Source organism: Poecilia reticulata, linkage group LG5, assembly GCF_000633615.1.
Source record: "Poecilia reticulata strain Guanapo linkage group LG5, Guppy_female_1.0+MT, whole genome shotgun sequence".
Classification (NCBI taxonomy): domain Eukaryota; kingdom Metazoa; phylum Chordata; class Actinopteri; order Cyprinodontiformes; family Poeciliidae; genus Poecilia; species Poecilia reticulata.
In genome coordinates, this window is record NC_024335.1 from 3275325 (window position 1) to 3298383 (window position 23059).

General features: G+C 38.1%; 1 protein-coding gene across 1 annotated transcript in view; it reads left to right on the forward strand.

Moving 5' to 3' along the window:
• The first annotated feature begins 1889 nt into the window (after nt 1-1889).
• il17rd (interleukin 17 receptor D) overlaps nt 1890-23059 on the forward strand; it is a 37315-nt gene continuing 16145 nt past the window's right edge. The window contains exons 1-3 of the mRNA XM_008408391.2: nt 1890-2065; nt 15388-15442; nt 21662-21784. Coding sequence (XP_008406613.1) covers nt 1952-2065; nt 15388-15442; nt 21662-21784 — 292 coding nt within the window. The 5' untranslated portion in view covers nt 1890-1951. The remainder of the gene's footprint in view (nt 2066-15387; nt 15443-21661; nt 21785-23059) is intronic.

Consider the following 23059-nt stretch of genomic DNA (forward strand, 5'->3'; position numbering starts at 1 on the left):
AAGCCATTTTAAAGACCACATCCTGAACGGCAAAAACAAAGATGTTTATTCGTGACGTCATGCGTCATTGAAGAAGCAGCATCCAGTGGCCTGAATAAACACATTTTTGACATTCACAATACGTCTTAAAATCTTCTGCATGGCGGGATTCTTGCGGGATTTCTATGACGTCCTAATGCTGTTTTTGTCATAATGTTTCAGACGTGTGAGAAAAGTTGTGATTTGTGGCACTTTTGGGTTGACAAACCAGTTGGCGACCAAAAATAAATAAATAAATAACGACGTGAAATAGCAATAGGGGTGAAATTTCTATGAAAGGCCGATACTAATATGAAGTGGACATTGAATTGAGAAATTGTATTACTAATGTCACGTAAATTATAATTTTTTTGCTCATGTAGTAAAATGGAAAAAGCAAGGGGTGAAATAGAAATGAGAAACTGACTTGATGTTAATTTTTCTAGTTGTGTTTTTATTGATTAATTATGGAGACATAATCGGCGGTACGAAACGACCGTCCGTGCTCGGAGAGATTCAGGAACAAACGTTGACCACCAGAGGGCGTAATTATGTAACTTCAAGAAAAGTCGAAATGTAAATTCAGTTTAAGCCATTTTTATTTTTATTTAACGCCCCTTCTGAATAGTTTACTTTATTGTATTGTTGTAGGTTTGAATTCTACATAATTAGCCAGGAGGTTCTCCTTTTTCAAAAGAGATCTGATAAAAATAAATAAATAAAAAAAATCCGCCTGTTTTATTTTGATTTTCTGATTTGATGTTGGGGCATAAAATCAGATTTTATTTTTTTAAAATGGCAAAACAAACAACAACAAAAATTTTGAAAGATTTCAAGGAAAGCACGATAACTTCTGATCAGGAACATTTTGTTTAAGATCGCTAAATAAGGGCTCCACCTGTGTATGGCAGGTCAGTGTAGCATATAATTAAATCACGCGAGAAGCGCTTGTCTCATCATAAATGTCAACTATAAGCCGAAATAATTTGAGAATATAGTCGTGAAATTTGGAGAATGAAATGGTAATTTTATGAGAACTCTAATAAGAAAAATATTAAAGTTTTTTTCTACTATATTGTAATATTGAGATGGCCTTCTGGAAAATTGCAGTTTTATTCTGCTAATATTATGACTATATTCTCGTAATTAAACAAATATTTTGTATTCGACCCCTAGTATTCCATCATACAACTTTCAGAGGGGATAACTGAAGTAAAAGAATATATTTTGAAAATACATTTGTAATTTATTTTCTATAAAAGAAAGAGAGAAAAAAAATCTGAAATCATATTTGGTATATGAATTCTGATGTGTAAACATGCTAGAACAGTGAAAAGTACTTCCAGTGACAATACCTTTGTGTTTAAGTCATAAATCATTATGATGGAGTACTGGAGTCACACTAAGAACAAAAAAAATAAGATTACAGGAATAAAGTCAGAATATTATGAGAATACCCTCGATTAAGGAAAAATCATAATACTAAGAAAATAAAGTTGAATTAATTTGAAAATGAAGTTGTAGTCTTTTGAGAATAAAGTTAAAATATTATAATTTAATCTTTTTTAGCAGTATGACTTTATTCTTACAATATTGTGACTTTATTCCCATATTATAAAAATTTTATTGTCATATAATTTTGACTTCATTCTGATTTTATTCTCATAATACTACAACTTTATTCTCGTATTATTTCGACTTCACCTCGTAATATAACGTTTTCATAATTGCATTACTTTTTTTTTTTTTACATTTATTCTTCTTAGTGTGGCCCTGACCCTCCCTTGCTGTTTGCTTACATATTAATGTGCGTCTATTATATGACAAGCTGTCCTGCCATACCTCCGTGGCTGGGCCCCAGCAGCCGTGTCAGAGTCTCCACGTAAAAACCTGGGGAGTCGGAGCTCAGAGCAGCTCAGGACCTGCGAGCGGAATGGCGGCTCCTCGGAGTTTCTTCTTCTCTGTCTGCGGGGTTTTTCTGCTTTTCGCCTCTGGATCCGGGACATCCGGCTACAGGCGAGCAAACCAGGAGCGTTGCGGCTACAAGGTAAAAAGCAAAACAAAGCAAATATAAAATCACAACTTTTATAGTAGCTTTCAGCGGTAGAGAGGTTTGTTTCTGGTCAGAGGAGAGGAGAGCGGGTCTCCCTACCTGGGCTGCAGCAGACAAACTTCCTCGATGTGTTTCTCATAATACTGAAGTTTGGATGCATTTCAGTACATTTAAATGTTTGTTAACAGCTTTTAGCCACGTTTTCCACACATACCAGCAGTTAAACATGAGCTATTCCTTATAGTGATCTTAAATAAAACACCTGGTGTGTTAAAAATGTCTCAGCAATCTGTGTTTTTCTGATGGATTTTAAAGTATTAAACCAGAATAGACTTAATTTTTCTTAAGTTGTATTTTTTTGTCAGACTTTTCTGTTGGATATATAATTGTCAAAAAACAGAAGATTTTAGGTAGATTCAGTTTATCTTAAAACTCCTGTTCTGATTTAAAGCTTCGTGGAAAAAGAAACAAGTAGACCCCAGATTTTACATAAATAAAGACAAACAAACAAACAAACAAAGCTATCAGATGGTTGATGATGGGTTAAGACACAACTGTTTTAAGTCTTTATCCATTTGGAATAATTTATTTTTAATGTGCTGTAAACTCATTGCATACAGATATTATTTAGTTTGATTCCTTCTTTGTTGCTTAACACCCGACTGTTTCAGGTATGAAATGTTTGGTTTTGACCGCACATCAATTCCCAAGATAACTTTCTAGAATCTGGTTTCTACGCCGCAGTGAGTAAACGTGAGTTTACGTTTACATGTCAACAGCTAAGCTACAGAGTTATTAATGGTTAAATATGTAGGAAATAATTTGCCTGTTTTACTCAGAAAATGTGGCTAAGCACCAATATCAGTGGAGGTGGAGTTTAAAACGTTTTCAGATCCACATCTAATTGAATGAACATATTTATGACCAATTATCTCCAGTTTTAAAAATAAAACAGAAAATATTTATGAATGAATATTAATAAGTGTGTGTGTGTGTGTGTGTGTGTGTGTGTGTGTGTGTGTGTGTGTGGTGTTGTATGGGGCTCAAAGTGGCTGCTTATGCCTTGGGCCGGCCCTGGTGGTTTTACATACTTTGGTACGGATCTGGATCCATTTGGGAAACGATTGGCTTTCGATTCGATCCGTTAGTCTTCAGTGATGTCTGTTCCAAGTCCCCACTGTCTTCATGTAAAAAAAAAATTTCTGTGCATTTCTTTCAAGACGAGATGAGAATTAGATTTTTAATTTTTTGCAGTTTGAATCAGAATCGGTGCTGCTTGTGTCATTGTTTGGTTGGTTTCTGATGGAGTCGACGGGTTGGTGTCGGGTTTTCTACTGTTGATAGACGATTCCTACCTTCCTTTGATGCTTTTCTGTGTGTCATCCTGGTTTCCTCTTTACAGCTTTGAAGTGTTTTCTACAGGAAGCCTCACACTGTTTACTCTGCTGAAGCATTCCTTCCTGCAGCCCCACCCCCAAACACACACACACACAGCCACACACACACACACACTGTCTCCTGCTTCCTGTCCTTTCAGATCAAAGCGTGCAGGATGGGGGCGTGCCGCCCGGCTCTGCTACAGGTGTGAGCTTATTAAAGCCTCTGTCTGGTAATTTCATGTCTGTTTGAAAAGAGTCCTGCTTTGGTCTGGCATGATATTTCATGACTGATCAAATTATAGGCACTTCAGGACCCAGAGGCTTGTCTCTTTGGTCCTTTTAGCTCCTGGTGGAAGAATCTGCGTGTTTTGCGGGTTTTTGGTCTTCAACTTTGAAGGCAGATGTTTCCAACAGGCAAAAGCTGCTCGGTTAGTTGCACAGTAAATGAAAGTGTGCTCCATAATTTCCATTCTGATGATTAATATTTTTGAAGGAAAACAATCGAGATGTTTTTATTTCCACTATATTTGTTGTTTTTGGGTGTTGTTTTTTTTTTTAATTTTGGATATTTAAGATGTCTTCCATTTCCAGTGTTAAAGATGAAGTGTTTAACTTTTATGGAGAATATATTTTTTTAAACTGTCATCATGTTGTCACAGTTTATGAGACAGACGATCTGTGAAAAGATCGATCTCCTTCACTTTCTCCCTGAGTTGCTATTGCCATCTGAAGAAATGCGCCGCAGATCAAAAACCACCAATCGTATCCAAGAGGCGGGTCTTAGCGCTGTCAATCAACCTCATGTATGTGGTGCTAAATGTGCTAATGGGGAAAAACATAACTTACCGTTCCAGGAAAACGATTTATTTGCCATCATCAATGGCTATGCTAACTAGCCTGAGCATTCACAAGAGGCTATGCTAGCCACAAGGTACCTCTCCAGCTAGCTTGTGGCACTAAGACCTCCTTCCTGCCTCTGATTGGTTGTTTCCAGTTATCACTGGGAGAGGGCAGAGGAGCTCAATTTTTTCTGGTGCCCACCACTGAATATTATGTTTTAATTCCTTTAAAGCTACAACTTTACCCTACGCATTAGCACTTTAGCATTAGCTTCTGCTAAGGACATGTCGGTGTAGTGGTTTACCATTTGCAGAACTATTGTTTATGATTAGAGCTTTAGGGTTAGCAGTGCCCACCACTGAGGATTGTGTTGTAATTCCTATAAGCTACAGCTTGAGCATTTTTGTTTTTATGATCAGTGTTTTCCTTGATTTAATTTAAAGAAGTAGAAAGTACGCACAGATAAGTTTGTATGTTCTGGGCCTTCGAAAGAAAGTCACAATCTGAATCAGCAGCAGGTAAAAACCTAGTCGATGCAAACCTACAGTGTAACACTTGAGTTTTCTGGAGCCGATTTCTGGTTTCTTTTTAAAGTTATTTCTTTTATTGCACTGTGAATGTGGCAAAATGGAAAACTCTCCCAGAAGTCTGAACCTTCAGAAGCTCCCGCAGCTGCAGTAAACCTCCAGCAGAGCCTGGAGGAAACCATAGACCCACAGCGGGTCATCAGGAACATTTGGTCTGCACTGCAGATAAACATCTGTCTCTAAAGTCACAAAATCACCTTCAGGTTTTCAGTTTCAGTCTTCATGAACCAATACTCACCAAATGTAAGGAAACCTCAAACTCTGACTCAAGCATTCTAAAACAAATAGTTTCTAGGAACTAAAAAGCATCCCATAAATCTGATATACGAGCAGTTCCTGTGCTCTGGACACAAAGAGGAGAAGAAAGTGGTAAAACCATAAAAATGGAGGCTGGGGTACAAAAGCACAGCATGTTTTGAAGGAAGAACTGCTGTTGGGGTCACATTTAAAGGGCTCGTAAAAGCCGAGTTCAAGTGAACGGCTGATCGCTGGAGGCGTGTGAAGACAACAGGATGTGATGTCACCTGCAAATGGACTAACAGTTTGATGACTTTTACTCTGACATGCCAAATCCTGATTATAGTCGACGTGAGTTTTATCTTCATGATGCATATAAATGATCCAAACTAGGTTGTTTTTAGTTCACTTTAATGTGAAACCGATTGTACTCCTTGAAAAACTGGTTTGATCCGACGTCCTGAACGTTTATTTAAACTTTTACAGAACAAAATTGAAGTTTTCAGCAAGCTTGCATTCAATTACCAGTGGGGAAAAAACATTTTTCAGTGTTTGACTTGGTAACTGAAGGAAAATGACTGGCTTTTACGTAATACACTGCAAAAACACAAAATCTTACTTAATAATTTTGGTCCAGTTTCTAGTGGGAATATCTTATTACATTTGAAATAACTAACTTTTCAGCTAGAGTAACTCCTTACTATTGATGTCAGAAGTTCTAGTTCCATTTGCAGACTATTTCAATTATAACAAGATATTATTTTCCCATGTAATAAGTGGAACTAGAACTTCTTCATCAATATTAATTAATATTAATTGTTGTATTTTATGAAATTATCTTTCTCTGTGAGGGGAAAATGTTTTGTATTATTATTTTTTATTATATATTTCTTTATATTCTTGGGTTTAAGTCAAGCCAATTAACAGTTTTCCCAGATTGAACAACTTAAATGTTCTTAGGCTTTAACAATGTTTCACCAACAACCGTCTCTCTTTTTTTTTGTTTTTCCTGCTGCCTTCTTGAACTTAACGAAGCGACCACATGAGCCGGTTCTCCACCTGCTGGTTCTGGTTCTGGTTGAAGTGGTTGGTTTCCTGTAGAGCAGAGCACAATGAATCCTGTTCCCAGCTGCAGTCCAAGACAAAAGAGCGGAACAACAGACCCGGTGGAGAGGCGGCTGAATGACTTTGAGTTCAGCAGCAGACAGACTGAGCTGGATAGAAACAACTGAATCTTTCAAAATAAAACTCCCACCACTGCTGATGGCGTTTTAATGGGTTTCCATTGAAACAGAAATCCCAGTCAATGTCAATTAGTTGATCTATTAATCTATTTTTAATTATTAAAGTCATGAGCTTAAAGTGGTAATTTAAATCATTTTCATCCTTATTTTTTATTGACCATATAATTGTGCGATCTTTTCTCTTTGTGGAAGTTTTTGTTTCGGTGCTGCATCCTGAACATGCAGGGTTTTTGTGAGGAAACATCCAGGTTGCTTTTAAAGAAACTTGCCTAAGCAGTGAAGTTTGTCCCAGAGCCGTTCAGGACGGGATGATGGATCCTTCCTTTCACGCACATCTGCTGAAGCGATCACATCCGCCTCCGTGGAGGAAAACCAGGAAATCTTCCTGCTTCCTCCACATCCTTCTCTGGATTTGTCATCCTTCTCGTTCTGCGGCGTCGTTCTGAATCGCGTCTCGTCGCCTTCCAGAGCCTCGGTGTGTTTTTGGCATCAGAGTCCGAGGTCGTCACGGCCGGATGGGCGGCCGATGCGAAACACGTGTCTTTTCTGCCGCTGTAGCGATGGAAACCAGGGTGGAATCAGATGCTCCTCCTGAGGCTCAAAACAAGCAAAGTGGGATATTTTGTTCCAGTTCCTAAAGGATTTCTGAAGGGGAAAAAAAACTTTTTTCTGCTCCTCTGACGTCAGGTAACATCCTAGAGGGCCCTTTGCTAAAGTGAGAATGCTTTTAGAATATATTCTGATCAGTTATCGTTAAGCCTTCAACCAAGTTTAAGTTTCAGGGTTTTCTCCAGTTTCTTTTTGTAACGGTGGTGAGATGAGACGATGCTGCTGATTAACGACCGTAATCAGACCTTCTAGCTCAGTGGTTCTTAACCGTTTTTTAGGTACCGAACCCCCCAGTTTCATATGCGCATTCACCGAACCCTTCTCATTCCCCTCCGCCGACACACAGAATACTTTGCGGTATTCTGATTTAGTAATGTAATTATATTAGTTGTGTTACCACCCCCACGCCACTAGAGGCAGTAGCAACCCTGAAAAGATGCGACTAAGGAGCAGATTTAGAAGTTAATCGAAAACTATAGAATTTGGTAAAAACTGTGAGTTTTGCTGAAGTAATTAAAGACACAAGTTCAAATCCATGCTGAGAGTGGAGCTCCTTCAATCAGGGCTCCTCCGCAGCTCTGATTGGCTAAGCAATGTAATGTGATCCTCTGATTGGCTAAGCAATGTAACGTGATCCTTTGATTGGCTAAGCAATGTAACGTGATCCTCTGATTGGCTAAGCAATGTAATGTGATCCTCTGATTGGCTAAGCAATGTAACGTGATCCTCTGATTGGCTAAGCAATGTAACGTGATCCTCTGCAGCAAGTGATGGCAAAGCGGGGCGTCATCACTACTTTACACAAGTGTGTTTGTATCTCCGCGGCAGAGGCTCTGCCGAACCCCTGAGACCGACTCATTGAACCCCTGGGGTTCGATCGAACCCAGGTTAAGAACCACTGGTAGTATAACTGTTTCATTATGCATGAAAGTCAAACTACATTAATTAACTACTCTGCTGTCATTCAAATGCAGATTGTCTCCATTATGGTCGTAAAATTAAGCTTGAACTAAAAATGCATTCAACTTGGCCTTTCTTTCTTTAACCTCTACTGAAAACTGTCAAAATTAAAATCACAAAATTACAATTGCACATGATTTACAGTTACATAATAAAATTACAGGAAGTAAATCAAAGCAATTATTTTATCAAATCAAACTAAATGCAGAATATTTTAATGAAGCATACCAGTCTGATTTCTATGCACATTTGTAATTTAGGCCAGTTTAATAAATGGTTGAGTCCCAAAAGCTACTGGATGTTTTTGCTGCTCTACAATCTCAAATTTAAATAAATGCAAATAATATGGCTAACAAAAGATTTATTTGTTGGGTTTTTTTATTATCGTTTTTAATTCTCTGCATCATTTTTTTCCTGATCAGTGAAATTTTAATTTGTTTTAAATGCATCACCAGCTGACAGTGATGCTGGACAAGGTCCGCACCGAACCATACGGCGGCCGCAAATGGCCCACAAACCGCACTTTGGACACGCCCCGATTACTCTATAAAATAATCGATTAGTAAATCAATCGTTACTTGCAGTCCTCATTCAGAGCTGAGTAGTAGCTAGTTACATTTACTCAATTGCATTTATTTAAGTAACTATTTTAAAATGTACCTTTAGGAGTATTTTTACTACATTGTACTTTTTACTTGAGTAATATTATTATAAAGTATCTCTTCTTGAGTAAAATTTCTGGATTTTCTGCCCACTGAATGAAAAACTAACATGTTTTAACCAGAAACAGACACACAGCTGCAGTTCTTAAAGTTTCATAAGTAAGAAACTGATTTAGAAAAAAATTATATTATCTGATTATTTTTTGTTACTTATATGAATTTTGTTGTTTTGGTCTTTAAAATACCAAACTTTCCACTTCATAATCTGGTCTCTCTTTTTGCTTTAGTGAAAATATGTTGAAGTGGTGCTACTCTTGGTTGAGTGTATTTCTTTATCCTCTGGTTGTCACCTGCAGAGGAAACCCAGGTGTTACCTGCAGGTCATGTGACTCGTCTGTTTGCAGAGCGGCCAGGACTTGCCTTGACTCCTATCTTTGTAATGAGAGCGAAGCGAGTAAAAAGCTTTTTTTTAAAGGACAAACCTTCACAGCGGGATCAGAGTGGCTCCTCCGGGGTGAGGAGGAAGGAGGCCGGTGCTGGGTGGGGGGGTCATTGAGGAGCAGTCATGCAGGAGGAGGAAGCTGCAGGTTTTGTTCCTGCGGTGGGAAATCTCTGGTTGGCTGCTCCTGAACACACGCTCACACACAGCGCAGGCTTTGTTGCTCCTCGCTCCGGCTTGGAGATTATTCCTCCAGCATTCGCTGCAGATCTGAGATCAGCTGATAAGAGGAGGAGAGTTAAAGTCTGTATGTGGTGCTCAGAGTTCAGCTCTGTGTGTTTTTTAAATGTGATCAAAATGTTTAATTTGGTTTCATTTCTGGGTAAATAGCAGATTTTCTGCTCTGGCTATGATTGGTTACAACTCAAACTGAAAACAGGAGAAAAACAAAAGCAACGATGTGAAAATCTGCACTTTGCATGTTAGTTAATAAAGGGAAGATACTTAGGATTATTTGTCCTTTGAGGAGGAAAACGTCAAGAGAATTGGAGCTTGGAGACATCCAAAACCGGCACCCTGCAGATATATTTAAAAGCTCTCTGTAATGCACAAGCCTAGTCACTTTCGTTAGCTGAAATAAATAAAAACGGCAATTAAGGGGGGAAAATATAACTGGAACTATATAGTGTTATATAAAACTAACAAACATACCGAAATGTTAGATTTAATATCTTGTGAATTTTTTTTTATGTCAAATTATGGCGCTTCATACTTTACGCTATGCTGGTCCACAAAATGGCGACAGAAACATTTGGGAGAAAACTGGAGTTAGTTTTTGTTTAAAAACATTTTAGTAAATTTTCTGAACATCTTCTGTTGAGCAGCCAACCGATTAATACATAAACACAATACTTTGACTTTTTTTTTATTCGGCACCTAAAAATTAACCAGGATGAAAAAACAGAAGTTACTTTCACTAATAAAAACTAAAACTAAACATTATAATAACTAATAGAAACTAGTTAAAACTATCTGAACTTTATCTTCTAATGGAAAAAAACCTAATTGATGCTTTTGAGGATCAGAGAAGTCTTACAATTAAAAAAAAAACAAAATATTACCAAGTATTTCTGGTGTAGCTTAGTGCAAAAAGCTTAGCTGACTGCGGAACTAGAACTTTTTCGTCAATATTTAGGAATTATTGACTAGAAACAAGCTCATGTATGCTGCTGAAAAGCTACTTAATTTCACTTACAATGAGACGTTTTCCCATGTTATTAGAGAAATAATCTGCCATTGGAACAAGTACTTTTTCATCACAACTCAGGAATTATTCACTTGAAACAAGGTTATATTTCTTGCTGGAAAGTCACCTGTAAGCTAGTTTAGTCTTATTTTAAATGCGCCAAGATATTTGCATTGGAAACTTTACCAAACTAGAACTTTTTCATGAATATCGAGGAATTATTGACTTAAAACAACGGGCTAAAAGGTTATCAGTGAGTTAGTTTTGTCTTACTTCAAGAGTACAAAGACGTTTGGTCTAAACTAGACCAAAATTGTTTGGTAAGGTTTTCTGTTTCTCCAGTTCGGTAAACTAATGAAAGCGGTTTGTCTCTGATGAACAGGATCCTGACAGGAGTCTCTGCGTGACTGATGATTCCCGCTGCAGGTTTCCTTAATCCAGCTTTAATCCCGCCTCTCTCTGCCCGTTTACGCTGATTAAAGGTCAGACGGGAATTTGTTTCTCCCCACATCTGGAACTGGTCCGGTCACTCTAAACAAAACGAGGGAGAGGAGAAGTCTGCTACGTGAACCTGAAAAGCTGTAATTGAAGGAGTTCCTGTTTAATCAGATCCCAGCATCTCTTCTTTCCCCGCAGGCGTTCAGATTACCTCTCCCTCCGTTTCCTCCAATCCTGCCACCGCTCCTCCCTCTGGTTTGATTAATTGCAGTTTTAGCTAAGTGAGGCTGCAATTAGCTGTCTGATTACAACGGGAGCCGAGTTTGAGTCTGTGTGGCTCGGGGATTCCCAGGGGAAACTCTTTCCTCTCTGATCCTTAGGGTTTTTTGTTTTTTCCTGTGTTTATGTTTTTCTTATGTCCCTTTTAGAAAGTGGATTTTTGCAGGGAAATCAGCAGGAGGTTGAACAGCTGCTCTTCAGTCCATCTAACTTTACTTTTCATCGTTTGCCATTTTTTTCTCTGGCGTTTTTGCAGCGGTTCGCTGATGTGTCTCTGTCTGTTTGGCCCCTGGGCTCTGGAGCCAGATGGAGCTAAAACAGTAATTACTCGTTAAAAACAACACCTGGGAACAGGAAAGAAGAAAGCTCTCGCTCTCTCTCTGTCTGTTGGACTCTACACTGCAAAAACACAAAATCTTACCAAGTAGTTTTGGTGCAGTTTAGTGAAAATATCTTGGTACACTTGAAATAAGACAAAACTGCCTTACACGTAACTTTTCAGCAACATATATAAGCCCATTTTAAGCCAATAATTCTTTATTATTGACATAAAAGTTCTAGCTCCACTGACGGATCAATTCACTAATAATTTGGGAAAAATGTCTTGAAATAATCTGCCAGTGGAATTAAACGTTTACATCAATATTAAGGAAAGTAATAATTTAGTTTTAACTTGTCAGCATTTCTTGTTAGGTTAGTCTGATTTCAGGATATTTGCTCAAGAAACAAAACCAAAATACTTGGTAAGATTTTGTGTTTTTGCAGCAAAATTGTAAATTTTCCTTCAGCAGGTCAAACACTAAAACTCATATTTTTTTTACCCACTGGTATTTGCTGAAAACTTTCCTTTTTGTTTGGTAAATGCAGTTTTGAAGCTGCACTGCAAAAACAAACGTCTTACCAAGAATTTTAGTCCAGTTTCTGGTGCAAACATCTTATTACACTTTTCAGCAGGATATGAGTTTATTTTAAGCCAATAATTCTTTAATATCGCTGAAAAATTATTACTGATAACACTTTCATTACCAGTTTCGTTTGCCAGTGAAACTGGTAATTTTTCATCAGTATTAAGCAGTTATTACCTTAAAACTTATCCTGAGGAAAAGTTACTCACTAAGTTAGTGTCGTCTTATTTCAGGTTATATTTGCAATAGAAACTGGACCAAAAATACTTGATGTTTTGTTTTTGCCATGCAAAACTTCCCTGAGTTCAAATTTCTGTTTTCATGTCATGAATATTCAGCATTGAAACTTAATTTTTAACTGGGGGCAGGAAATGTCACTGGCTGAGAATAAGAAGTTTGGAGTGCGAACTCTCACCTTCCCCCCCAGACTAAAGTCGTTAAGTGTTATTCGTCTTCAGGAAGCTGGTAATTGCTGTGGGAGGAAGGGGTCTGTGTAACAAACACTTGTATTACGGCAGACAGCAGTGTTGCCTCCTTATTCGTGTGATTGAAGCTACCTTGTTGCCCCAGTGGGGGTCCGAACACACACAGCCAATAACAGCTTTTGGTGACAGAAGGTGCAAAGCTTTTTGATCGTAACAATCAAAAACTCTGGCAAGAATCTGCTTTAAACTTTGAAGAGGAGGAGAAAAGGAGGAATAAAGTGATTTCTCACTTTACGCAGTTTCTGCCTTTCCCTGTGGGGAGGCGGCAGATCTCCTCTGGATTTCCTAAAACGGGTTTTATTATTCTTATTGTTTCGTAACCCTGTAGTGGAGGTGGTTACAGCAGGAAAACGCGACCCATACCTGGCAGTCTGAATGGCCCGGTACCAAAACTCCCAAACAATCAAGATATGCTCCATATGTGGCACTAAAACAAAGGCATTTTCAAAGTGTCTGAACGGTTGGAAAACATTTTATCTGTTTTTTAGCCCCATTTAGTCCAACTAGAAAAGTCCGGTTTGCCTAGAGAGTCCAGTTCGTTTTTCAAGCTGTGAATACGTAATCCAACTGATGTGGATCAAAACACGCTCTGCATCCAGAACCAGAACCGAACACTGAGAAGCAGCACTCAGCTTCCACGCACCACAAGTCTGGAACAAACTCCCAGAAAACTGCAAAACAGCCGAAACAGTGAGTTCCTTTAGAATAAAACCCCAGCTGGATAGAGTTGCTTTTGAGACAATATAAAAGAAACATTAATGAACATTATGGTGACAAAGTGTTTCAGTGAATTTGTACGTTTGTGTTTTTACGATGCAAAGCGTTTTGAAATGTCTTGTTGCTATACAATTAAACTTGACTGACTGATCGTAGCGTAGTGCTAGCAGGAGACTTTGGTCGTCGTCTTTCGCCAAAGACAAAAGAGGAATCCTCCAATCGCTAAAATCTCCATTTTGTTTCCATTTTGTGAAGAAGTAAGTAGCGCTCTGTCTTCTTCACAGGTTTTCATGTTGTTTCCCTCACTGGTTCTTGGTTCCTGCTCATAGTTCTGGTGCAGAAATATATCTTATTTATTTACGCCACTGTAAAGTGTCTTGCAAACTATCTCTAGTTGAGTCCAACTTTTTATCCAGAATATAAAATTATCCAAATCGAATCCAAAATGGTTTTAACTGCAGCTTAGAAAAATAAAAATTCCCTAAAGGCTCCTCTGCCTCCGTGTTGCACATTAATGCTTAAATGTTTTTGATGTACATGATTATAATGTTCTTTGTCATGTTGCTCAAAAAGTGGCAATAAAGGCAACTTGTTGGTGAAAATCATAAAAAAATGTTTGTCTCCCAGGGGAAAAACTTCCCTGTATTGTAATTGACCCTCTCAGTTCATGCTGCCAGCGGGACATCAGGACACACAGCCGTACGTAAACCCTCAGGGTCAAAGGTCAACCCAGCAGTGCAGACAGGCTGAAGGCAATGTCTAAAAAAAGATTACAAAGTGTTTGAGGATTTCCAAATGTCCAGTAAATATTTTTACAGCATTTGTTGTCCCGACTTCTTCAAAGTTGATGGTCAGGAGTTGAGTTTGGGCTCCAGCTTTCGTTGGAGGAATGTTGGGCGCCAATGAAGGTTTTCACAAGTACATAATTACCAGCAGATGTGTATGTGTTTGTAAGGACGGGTTGTTGTGGTACAGTGGCTGCTAATAAGCACGCTACACCTCCTATAGCATCCACTCACACACAGCTGGGTTTCCACCTTATTGCTTTCAGGTGTGTATTTGCGGTTCTTGCATGTGGCCACAGCCTGACACCTCTAACGAGACTAAAAGTGGAACGTTGTATGTGTAGGACAACATAAAAGGCAATGTGAGAGCTATAAAATTGGTAGACCTTTGTTGAAATACGCCTGAAGGGACAATATGTTTTTGTGCAGGAGAGAGAAGAAGGAGTATATGGTAACTTCAGGCTGCAGGGTTGGCTTTGGATGTAGTGATCAATGATGTGATTCATATCTTCTTTACAAATTTCCCAATCCTAGACAGGAAAAAGTAATTAAAATCAACAAAATGTGTATTACAGACAAAGACAGTTGGTGGTTCTTCATCAACTCTGACCTCAACAGCCAATATGGCTGCCACTTTTGTGAATAAATGCTGCTTATTTACAATTCTGCCATATATTGAGCATGTGCCAATATGTTTAAATGGATAAAGCTCAGAGAACAACATTTTTATCAACGTGTAAATGTTAACAGAACAGCTATGAAATCCCTCTGGCTTTCCAACTAGAACACTGTTAAGTTTGGAGTGACCTTCCAAAGCTATAGAAGCTGCTAGGAAAGTGCAGAATGTATAAAAATGATACAATTAGTAAATATAACTACACACTTTAGAAACACACATTACAAATGAAAATGCATTCCTTATTCATTTGTTTTTATTAGTGCCTTAAATGTTGTGGGGACATTTGTAGATTTTATTTTCATTTGATGTAGTTTTATTTAACCTATAAACCATTTTTAAAATGTACATCTGTTTATATCCATTTCATTTTCACCTTTAATTTTCTTTTTTTCATTAAGTGTATTATTTCCTAGCTTGAGTCTCTTTTTGGAGTTAGCATAAACAGCTAGCTAATTACTTAACAGCAGTCCTCTTATACCAGCAGCTAGCTGCTTATGCTAACAACAAGCTGCATTTGCTAGCTAATTAGGCTAACATAAAGGTACATTGAATAACTGATTAAATGTTTCCGGAACCATTGTCTTGTCCCTTGTCATAAAAAACAGATGCATATTGAACTACAGAAGAGAAGAAACCTTATCTGCTCTGACTTCACGCTTTACCTAAATGTTGTGATGTTTTACGGTATGAAGCTGGATATTTTTATTAAAATGGGTTCATACTCTCTTTTAAACTATGAAGGGTGTAATCCCAGATATAAAGTGGGAGCTGGTTTACTGATTTTGCCATTTTAAGCTTTGAATTGTCTCCATTTCTGTCTTGCAGGTGCAGTCTGCTGCAGAGGGAGTTCGTAAATTGTTCGTCACCTTCAGGACTGACAGTGAGTTTTTCTCTGAACTGAATGACTGAGTTATCTTGATTCTGATTTCATTGAGTTGGAACAGTAAGAAACGGACAAATTGCTGTCCCCTTCGGTTCCTATTTGTTCTTCACTACTAATTTTAACAACACAAGAGTGTAGTTGCCTACAGTGCCCCGTGTGGCGTGAACTCGGAGCATGATGTGCAGTAGGTTATCGGTTCTGAACACGTTGGTGATTCTTGGCAGCCTATATTTGTGCTTAGGAAGTTTCCGCTTAAAGTTATCACTCCTGCAAAAATCCAATTTTGTGGTTTTGAGCTTTTTTATGTTAAGTTTTAATTTGGTTTAAGAGTGCATTCACATTTGTCTAGAAAGTAATCTGACTGGTCTGCCTACAAATGGAAGTGAACTATAGCACAGGGCACTCTGGGTAAATACGACCAACACAATGCTAGCATTAGCACGAGAAATGGCTTGTGATCTTTAGTCAAAGACAAAAGAGAAATCCTACAACCGCTAAAATCTGACGCCACTCCATTTTTGTTTACATTTCGTGAAGAGGCAAGAAAAGCTCAGGGTCTTCTTCAAAGGCTTTTGTGTCATTTCCTTCAGTGCTTCTTGGTGCAGCGCCCCCACAGGTTAGGAAGGGAACATTTTTTAAAAGCGTTTGGATCATTTAACATTGCAGTATGAACGAAAACCACAGCAGCTGAAAATGTGACAAATGTTGCGACTTTGGTCCCACATTATTATTGTGTCTGGTAGACACTAAAATTATGTGGGAGTACACCCTGAAGCAGGGGTGGGCCATCCTGGTCCTCGAAGGCCGGTATCCTGCACCTCTTACATGTCTCCCTGGTCCAACACACAAGAATCCAACAGTTGAATCACCTCCTAAGTGCAGTCAGGTTCTCCAGAGTCCTGCTAACGACCTCATTATTTGACTCAGGTGTGTTGGAGTAGAGACGCATCTATAAGTTGCAGGAGACGGGCCCTCCAGGCCTGGAGTTGCCCATCGCTGCCCTAAAGAATAGGTTTCATCCTTCATACCCACCAACAGTGTTGATTTCCTCATCTCCAGCATTTCTTAAAGTCCCTGAAAATTCATCACCAGATGACATTTACTGCTTTGAATTCATTTTAAAAAATTAATTTTTACTAAAAAAAAAGTAGAAAAAAAAGTGGTCAGGCATTATTAGATTGTTTCCATTGTCTGTCTTTTTCCTCCATTTTTTTTTTATTTTATTTTTTTTTACAAGTCCCCCGGTGTCACCCTCTATTACTTCCCCCATCCGCTGCCTCCTTCATCTTTTGTTCCTTTAACTCGTAAAGTCAAGTTCCTGAGCCGTGGCCAATCCCTGCCTCCTGCTTTTGTCCGTGACCATGAGTGAAGAAAAGCTTTAAAATCTCTTTTTGTACGTCACTTTTTGTGTGTTTGAATGTCTTGGTAGTTTTTAGTAAAGTAAATGCAGCACTTATTTATTTATATATTAGATACAGTTTTTGTGTGCTTGTGCTGGTCTGAGGCTGCAAAAACACAAGATTTTTCCAACTATTTTTGGTCCAGCTTCTAATGTAATAATCTTAGTACAATTTAAGACAAAACTAATTCACAAGTAACTTTTCAGCAAGATGTAGGAGTTTTTTTTAAGCCAGTAATTCTTTAGTATTGATGAAGAAAAGCCAATTCCACTGGAGACACTTGTCCTGCTGAAGTAAAATAATCTGCCAGCGAAAGTAGCATTTTTAAATTAATTTTAAGAATTTATTGACTTAAAACAAACTCCTACATCTTGCCGAGACATGGCCTGTGAAGTAGTTTTGTTTTATTTCAAGTGTGCTAATATTTTTGCAATAGAATACCAAAAACCAAAAATAGTTGGTAAGATTTTGTGTTTTTCTAGTGATACAGGATCTACATTATATATCCAAATGACTTGTTTTCTTACTTTGAAGTACAAAATCTAGAAGTGTCCAAATTGCATGGAGATTTTTATGAATAATAATTGTTCAAAAGTTTGGTTTTTTTAATTGCCATCATCTATTTTTTTTAATGCTATTTGTTTTGCGTTTTTTTTTTTTTTTTTTTTTTACCCACTTTGGATCCCTTTAATTTTAACACATAAATCAACGAATGTTTTCTAGAGAAGATATTTAATTTTGTTTTATCCAAATTTGCAGTATATCTGGGATTATTGAGGGGTCAGGAGGTCATGGGACTTTGAAGTGTTGCTTTTGAGAAATAAAAGTTAAAACCTTCATACTTTGAAGCAAATTAAGGCACTGGAGCATGTTGGCGTGACAATCCTTCCTGCTGGACACACCTCAGTGGTTCCTCTCCTCCAGCTGGATGGAGGACGAAGGAGGAGAGTCGGGCCTCCTTTCTAGTTCCAGTGATGTCACGGGGAATATGAAGCGAGGAGACCTTTGACCTCCAGTCAGTTGTTGATGAGCAGAGACGAGGTGTGAATAAATTTAAACCGGGTTGCTGCTGAGGCTTAAATTGTATTAACATTTTATTAAAATTTGTAAATTTCTTCATTCAAATGTCCTGAAGGCTTTTGTTTGTTTCATACCCAAAAATGTTGCAAGGAAACATCATCAAAAAGTTTTTAAGGAAACGCAGCAGATTGCATCGAGTCATTGACTTTAAGCAATCCCTCCTAGAGAGCATGCATGTAGCGACAGCGGAGAAGAAAAACTCCCCATTAACACGATAAAACCTGCAATAGAACAAGCGGCCATCTGGGACGAAAGAGCCGAGACATAAAAAAGAAACGCATGAACTGATGTAGGATTATTTTTGGTGTTGGCAGCTGATGCTGCCAAAGCAGATGAGAGAAAAATAACTGACAGAAAACAAAACGTTAAAGGGATCCACGATTAGTTGCAACAATCAACTTTATTTGGGAAATATTCATTTTAGATTTAAAAACAATTATGTAATAAATAAAGTAGATAAAAATAACACAATGGGCTTTACTGTGATTGATTAAGCAGCTTCTTTTTCAGAGGTTCTGGTCCAGAAAAACCACTTATGACTTGTCAGAATTTAAAAGAAGAGATTTTAGAGTCATCCAGGTTTTAACGTCCTCCAGACATGCCTGTAATCTACCCAACGGATTGGATCCATCATGGATACATACAACTGAGTATCATCAGCATAATGGAGGATATTTATCCCAGGCTGCCTGATAATTGGACCAATTGGAAGATTTATTTATTTACATATGTATTTACAATAAATCTTCCCACTTGAGGGTGACTTGTGGAGTTCCACAGGGCTCTGTGTTTGGACCAATTGTTTTTAAAAAAAAAAAAAAAGTTAGAGAATTTGCAATTTACAAGTTTTTTTTGCTCTATTTAAATGCATGTCTGTATTATGTGGTGTACCACAGGGCTCTCTTCTTGGATCAGTTCTTTTGTAACAAACCCAGATCTCAAAGAATGATAATGAACTCTAAAAGTTTTTACACATATGGATTTTGAGGAAGAGACGAACCCTCTCCATCATCCATCTTCTTCATCCTGCCCTGGAAGTTGAATCCCAACTGGAAGGAGAAACAAAAGGAGAAGGCGGGACCCATCTCCATCCTTCACTGAAATCTGTCTCCCAGACTTTGTCTTATGATATAAATCTGTGGACAAAGATTCAATAGGAAGAAGAATAGTGACAAAATCCTTTCCCTTCCTATTAAATTCTATGAAAGATGAAGGAGGAGGAAGAGGAGCAGCCAGCTGTGACCTTCTTCCTTCAGGCCTGAACATGACCCGGCTCTGAGGAAGAAGAGCACTGATTCGTGTCTAAACTCACGCCTCCTTTTTTTTTTTTTTGCCTGTATTCTTAGTTTGGTTTTTTTCCTCCAATCCATCTCACTTCATGGCTTCTTTCACTATTTTGTGTGTTATAGAAACAAAACTGATGCATGATTTATGGGTTTACGCTTATCTGCAGGCTCAAATTGGGCGGAAACACTGATTGGCTGGTTCCAGCAGCAGACATGTTACAGAAACTGACAGAAATCACTCATCTGCCATCATTTCTCTAAAAACTTTAACAAAAAAGTCTGAAGTCAAATGTAAAATCCTTGGTCCCCCAAAAAACAAGATAGAACATGAAAAGTGGAAGCATCCTTGGTGACCATATCTTATTACATTTTATTACTTACTCTTTTAGCTGTTAGCTTGACTCTTAGCTGGTAGCTTGAGCCTTATTAGCTTTTGTCTTGACTCTAATTAGCTTTTAGTTTGAGCCTTTTTAGCTGTTAGCTTGGTCTCTGTACTGTTGGCATAATTCTTGTGATTTGTTTTATTAGATGTTTGCTTCAGACTCCCTTAAAAGTTTCTAAACTTCTAAACTTGCATTTCAAAAAATGAGGCTACATGTTTAAATGTCCGTGGTTCTTCCTTAGCTCTTTATGGTTCTCAGTGTTTGATAAACTGAGGTGACCAAACAAACATCATCCACATTTTGTTGTGGATGACAACGTTAACTCCTTAGGGGACCCACAGAAACCTCAGAGCACATTACAATTTAAAGTTGGGTAGTGTTACTTTTCAAGAAGGAGTAAAGTAAGCACCATTGATGGTTACCGCCTCAGATGTCAGCTATCTGTTCTCCGGGGAACCTCCCACCCAGAGGCTCGAATCTTAGATGCTGTTTACACAAAACCACCTCAAACCTGCAACAAAGCCGCAGTATCATTAGTTTTCATAAAGCGTTTGGGGGAATTCAAAGACATGGCCCCTTGACCTATTAATGCAGAACCAGATATTTTCTTACACTTCCTTTTGTACCAATGGATCAAGAGAGTTTCATGTGCAGTTCTCAATTGTCTGACTTTGGCTTTAACACAACTTCACTGCAAAAATACAAATTTTTACTAAGTATTTTTGTTCTAGTTCCTAATATAAATATCTTTTTACATTTGAAATGAGACAAAACTGACTCACAAGCAAGATGTACTAGCTTTGTTTTAAGTCTGAAATTCTTGAATGTTGATTAAAAAGTACAAGTTCCACTGGTAGATAATTTTACCTAGAACTGCAAAAAATGTCATAAGTGAAATAATTTGCCACTAGATCTAGTACTTTATTAACCTATATGTTGCTAAAAAGTTATCTAAGTTATTTTTGTTTTATTTCAAGTATTTATACTTGAAACTACATAAAAATACTTGGTCATTTTTTTATTATTATTATTTGCAGTGTAGTAAGGCATGAACTGCAAGATTTCTTTGTAAATTAATCCTTCACTGCCATTTATGATCACTGCAACTTTAAAGGGCAAAAATCTCCAGCCTGAAAAAATATTGACAGCTGCTAAGATATACATTTTTAATATAAAAGGTTGCGTAACAAGATGTTTCAAATCAAAGAGCTGAAGGGAAGTTGAATTGTTTAAATTTTAATTTCACTGAAAACAAAACTGATGATTTAACGAGTGATTAATACTACCCATGACCAAAACTAACTGTGTACAGAAGCCTACTTGGCCATTATAAAGGTGACCTATTTTGTTTCCTTGAACAAATTAGAATCGATCTAAACAAAACATGTTCATCACACAAAATCATTTTTAGATAATGAGATTTCAGTCAGATCAGTTCTGGCTCTTGTGACCTGTTTTATGGCTTCTTGTCACTTTAAATCCAAAGAGCTGCGAATGGCCACATATCCAACTCAACGTTTACACTCACATAAAAACTGCTGCAAACTGATGCGCAATTATACTACTGTACATCTTTAAAAAGCAGAAGTAGAGCCTCTTGCACAATCAAGAAGATTGTAGCAAGTGGATTCTGGATGGCAAGTCAACAACAAAACATTTGTTTTTGTCAGCAGGCATTGTACAGCGCATAAAGCAGTAGAACCAGCTGAGGACACATGCTGTAACTCAGTTTGGGATGCTAGGTAATACTGCAGTGCCCTCTGATTGTGACTTGATCACTATCAAGTCAAAATCTTGACTTGATAGTCAAGATTGTGACTATCACAATCTTGATAGTGATAGTCACTATCAAGATTGTGGTTTTCCAGAACCACAAGAACCGCTTGTGGTAAAAAACATCAACTTGTTGCCAGAACACAGCTGGTGGAATTCTGTTTGTGACGACCAGGCTGCTGTGGTCATGCACAAAAAGTAATTTTTTCTTAATAGGTCCACTTTAAGAAATGCAAATATGTTGTCAACAAATGCTGAGGTATCCCTCTGTGTTTTTTTTTCTTTTGTTTGCAGACTGCTCATTAAGCTACCCACTGGGGAAACACGTGATCCATGAGGTATCCAACGTCTCCTTCAGCCACCTGGCCTGTGACGACCAGGCTGCTGTGGTTGTCCACTGGTCTGCAAGTCCACTAGGTACCGTTTGTCTGCAACTTTTCCAAATGTCTGTCTGTGTTTACGTGAGCCAGGTTGAAAGGTAAAAGACGGACCGCCGAGAGAGGAAAAATGAGATCCTAAACCGCTCAGAGTACTAAGATTACCAAGAACTGTGTGTCCCTTTGATCGGACCTGGAGCCGGAGAGAAAAAAGGATCACATCTCGCACAACAATACCACGATTTGACCGTGAAGGAATGCGAGTGTGTGTGTGAGTGTGAGTGTGTGTGTGAACCAGGTTTTTATAGCTTCGTGGGGACCTACCGTATTTCTGTCTACATTGTGGGGTTGTGGGGACCACTGCTCCATGTGGGGACATTTCCTTGGTTCACATGCGGGGAAAAGCTGTTTTTGAATTAAGGGTCAGGTATGTGATGTTTAGGGTACAGGTAAGGGTTTGGGTAAGGGTCAGGTATGTGATGTTTAGGGTACGGGTTAGGCTGTAGAAAATGAATAGAAGTCAACATAAAGTCCCCATAATATATGAAAACACAACTGTGTGTGTCTGTGAGTGTGAGAGAGAGTGTATGGCAAGGCAAACCCCTCTCTCTTTCTCTCTGTGACAAACCTGCCTGTTGTTTTCTGGTGGAGGCAGATATCTTCCAGAAAATGTCTGTGTCACACTTGCATGCACTGCAAAAACAGAAGGGTTTGGGTAAGGGTCAGGTATGTGATGTTTAGGGTACGGGTTAGGCTGTAGAAAATGAATAGAAGGCTGTAGAAAATGAATAGAAGTCAACATAAAGTCCCCATAATATATGAAAACACAACTGTGTTCTGGTCTCGTTTGTAGTGAAAATATTGTAGTATGCTTGAAATAAAGTAGAACTAAATCAAAAGCAACTTTTCAGCAAGATACAGGAGCTTGTTTTAAGTAAATAATTTTTGAATATTGTTGAAAAAGTGGAAGTTACACTGGCAGATTATTTCACTTTTAAGAATACATTTTCACATGTTTTAAGTGAAATAATCAAACTAGCAGTTTGTCATCAACTTTAAAAAATTATTTTCTTAAAACAATCTCTTTTTTGCTGTAAGGTTATGTTGAGTGTACTCAGATATTTGCACAAGATATTCTAACATCTTGTGTTTTTGCAGTGTTAACATTTTTATTGTAAAACTCCTCCATGTTCTTTTCATTATGAATGAATATGTCAGGAATTCACTGGAGATCTATAAAAGTGCTCCAGAAACAGGGATGCACAGATGAGTTTTCCAGCCGTTTCCATGGTTTCCGTCTAATATTCCAATATCC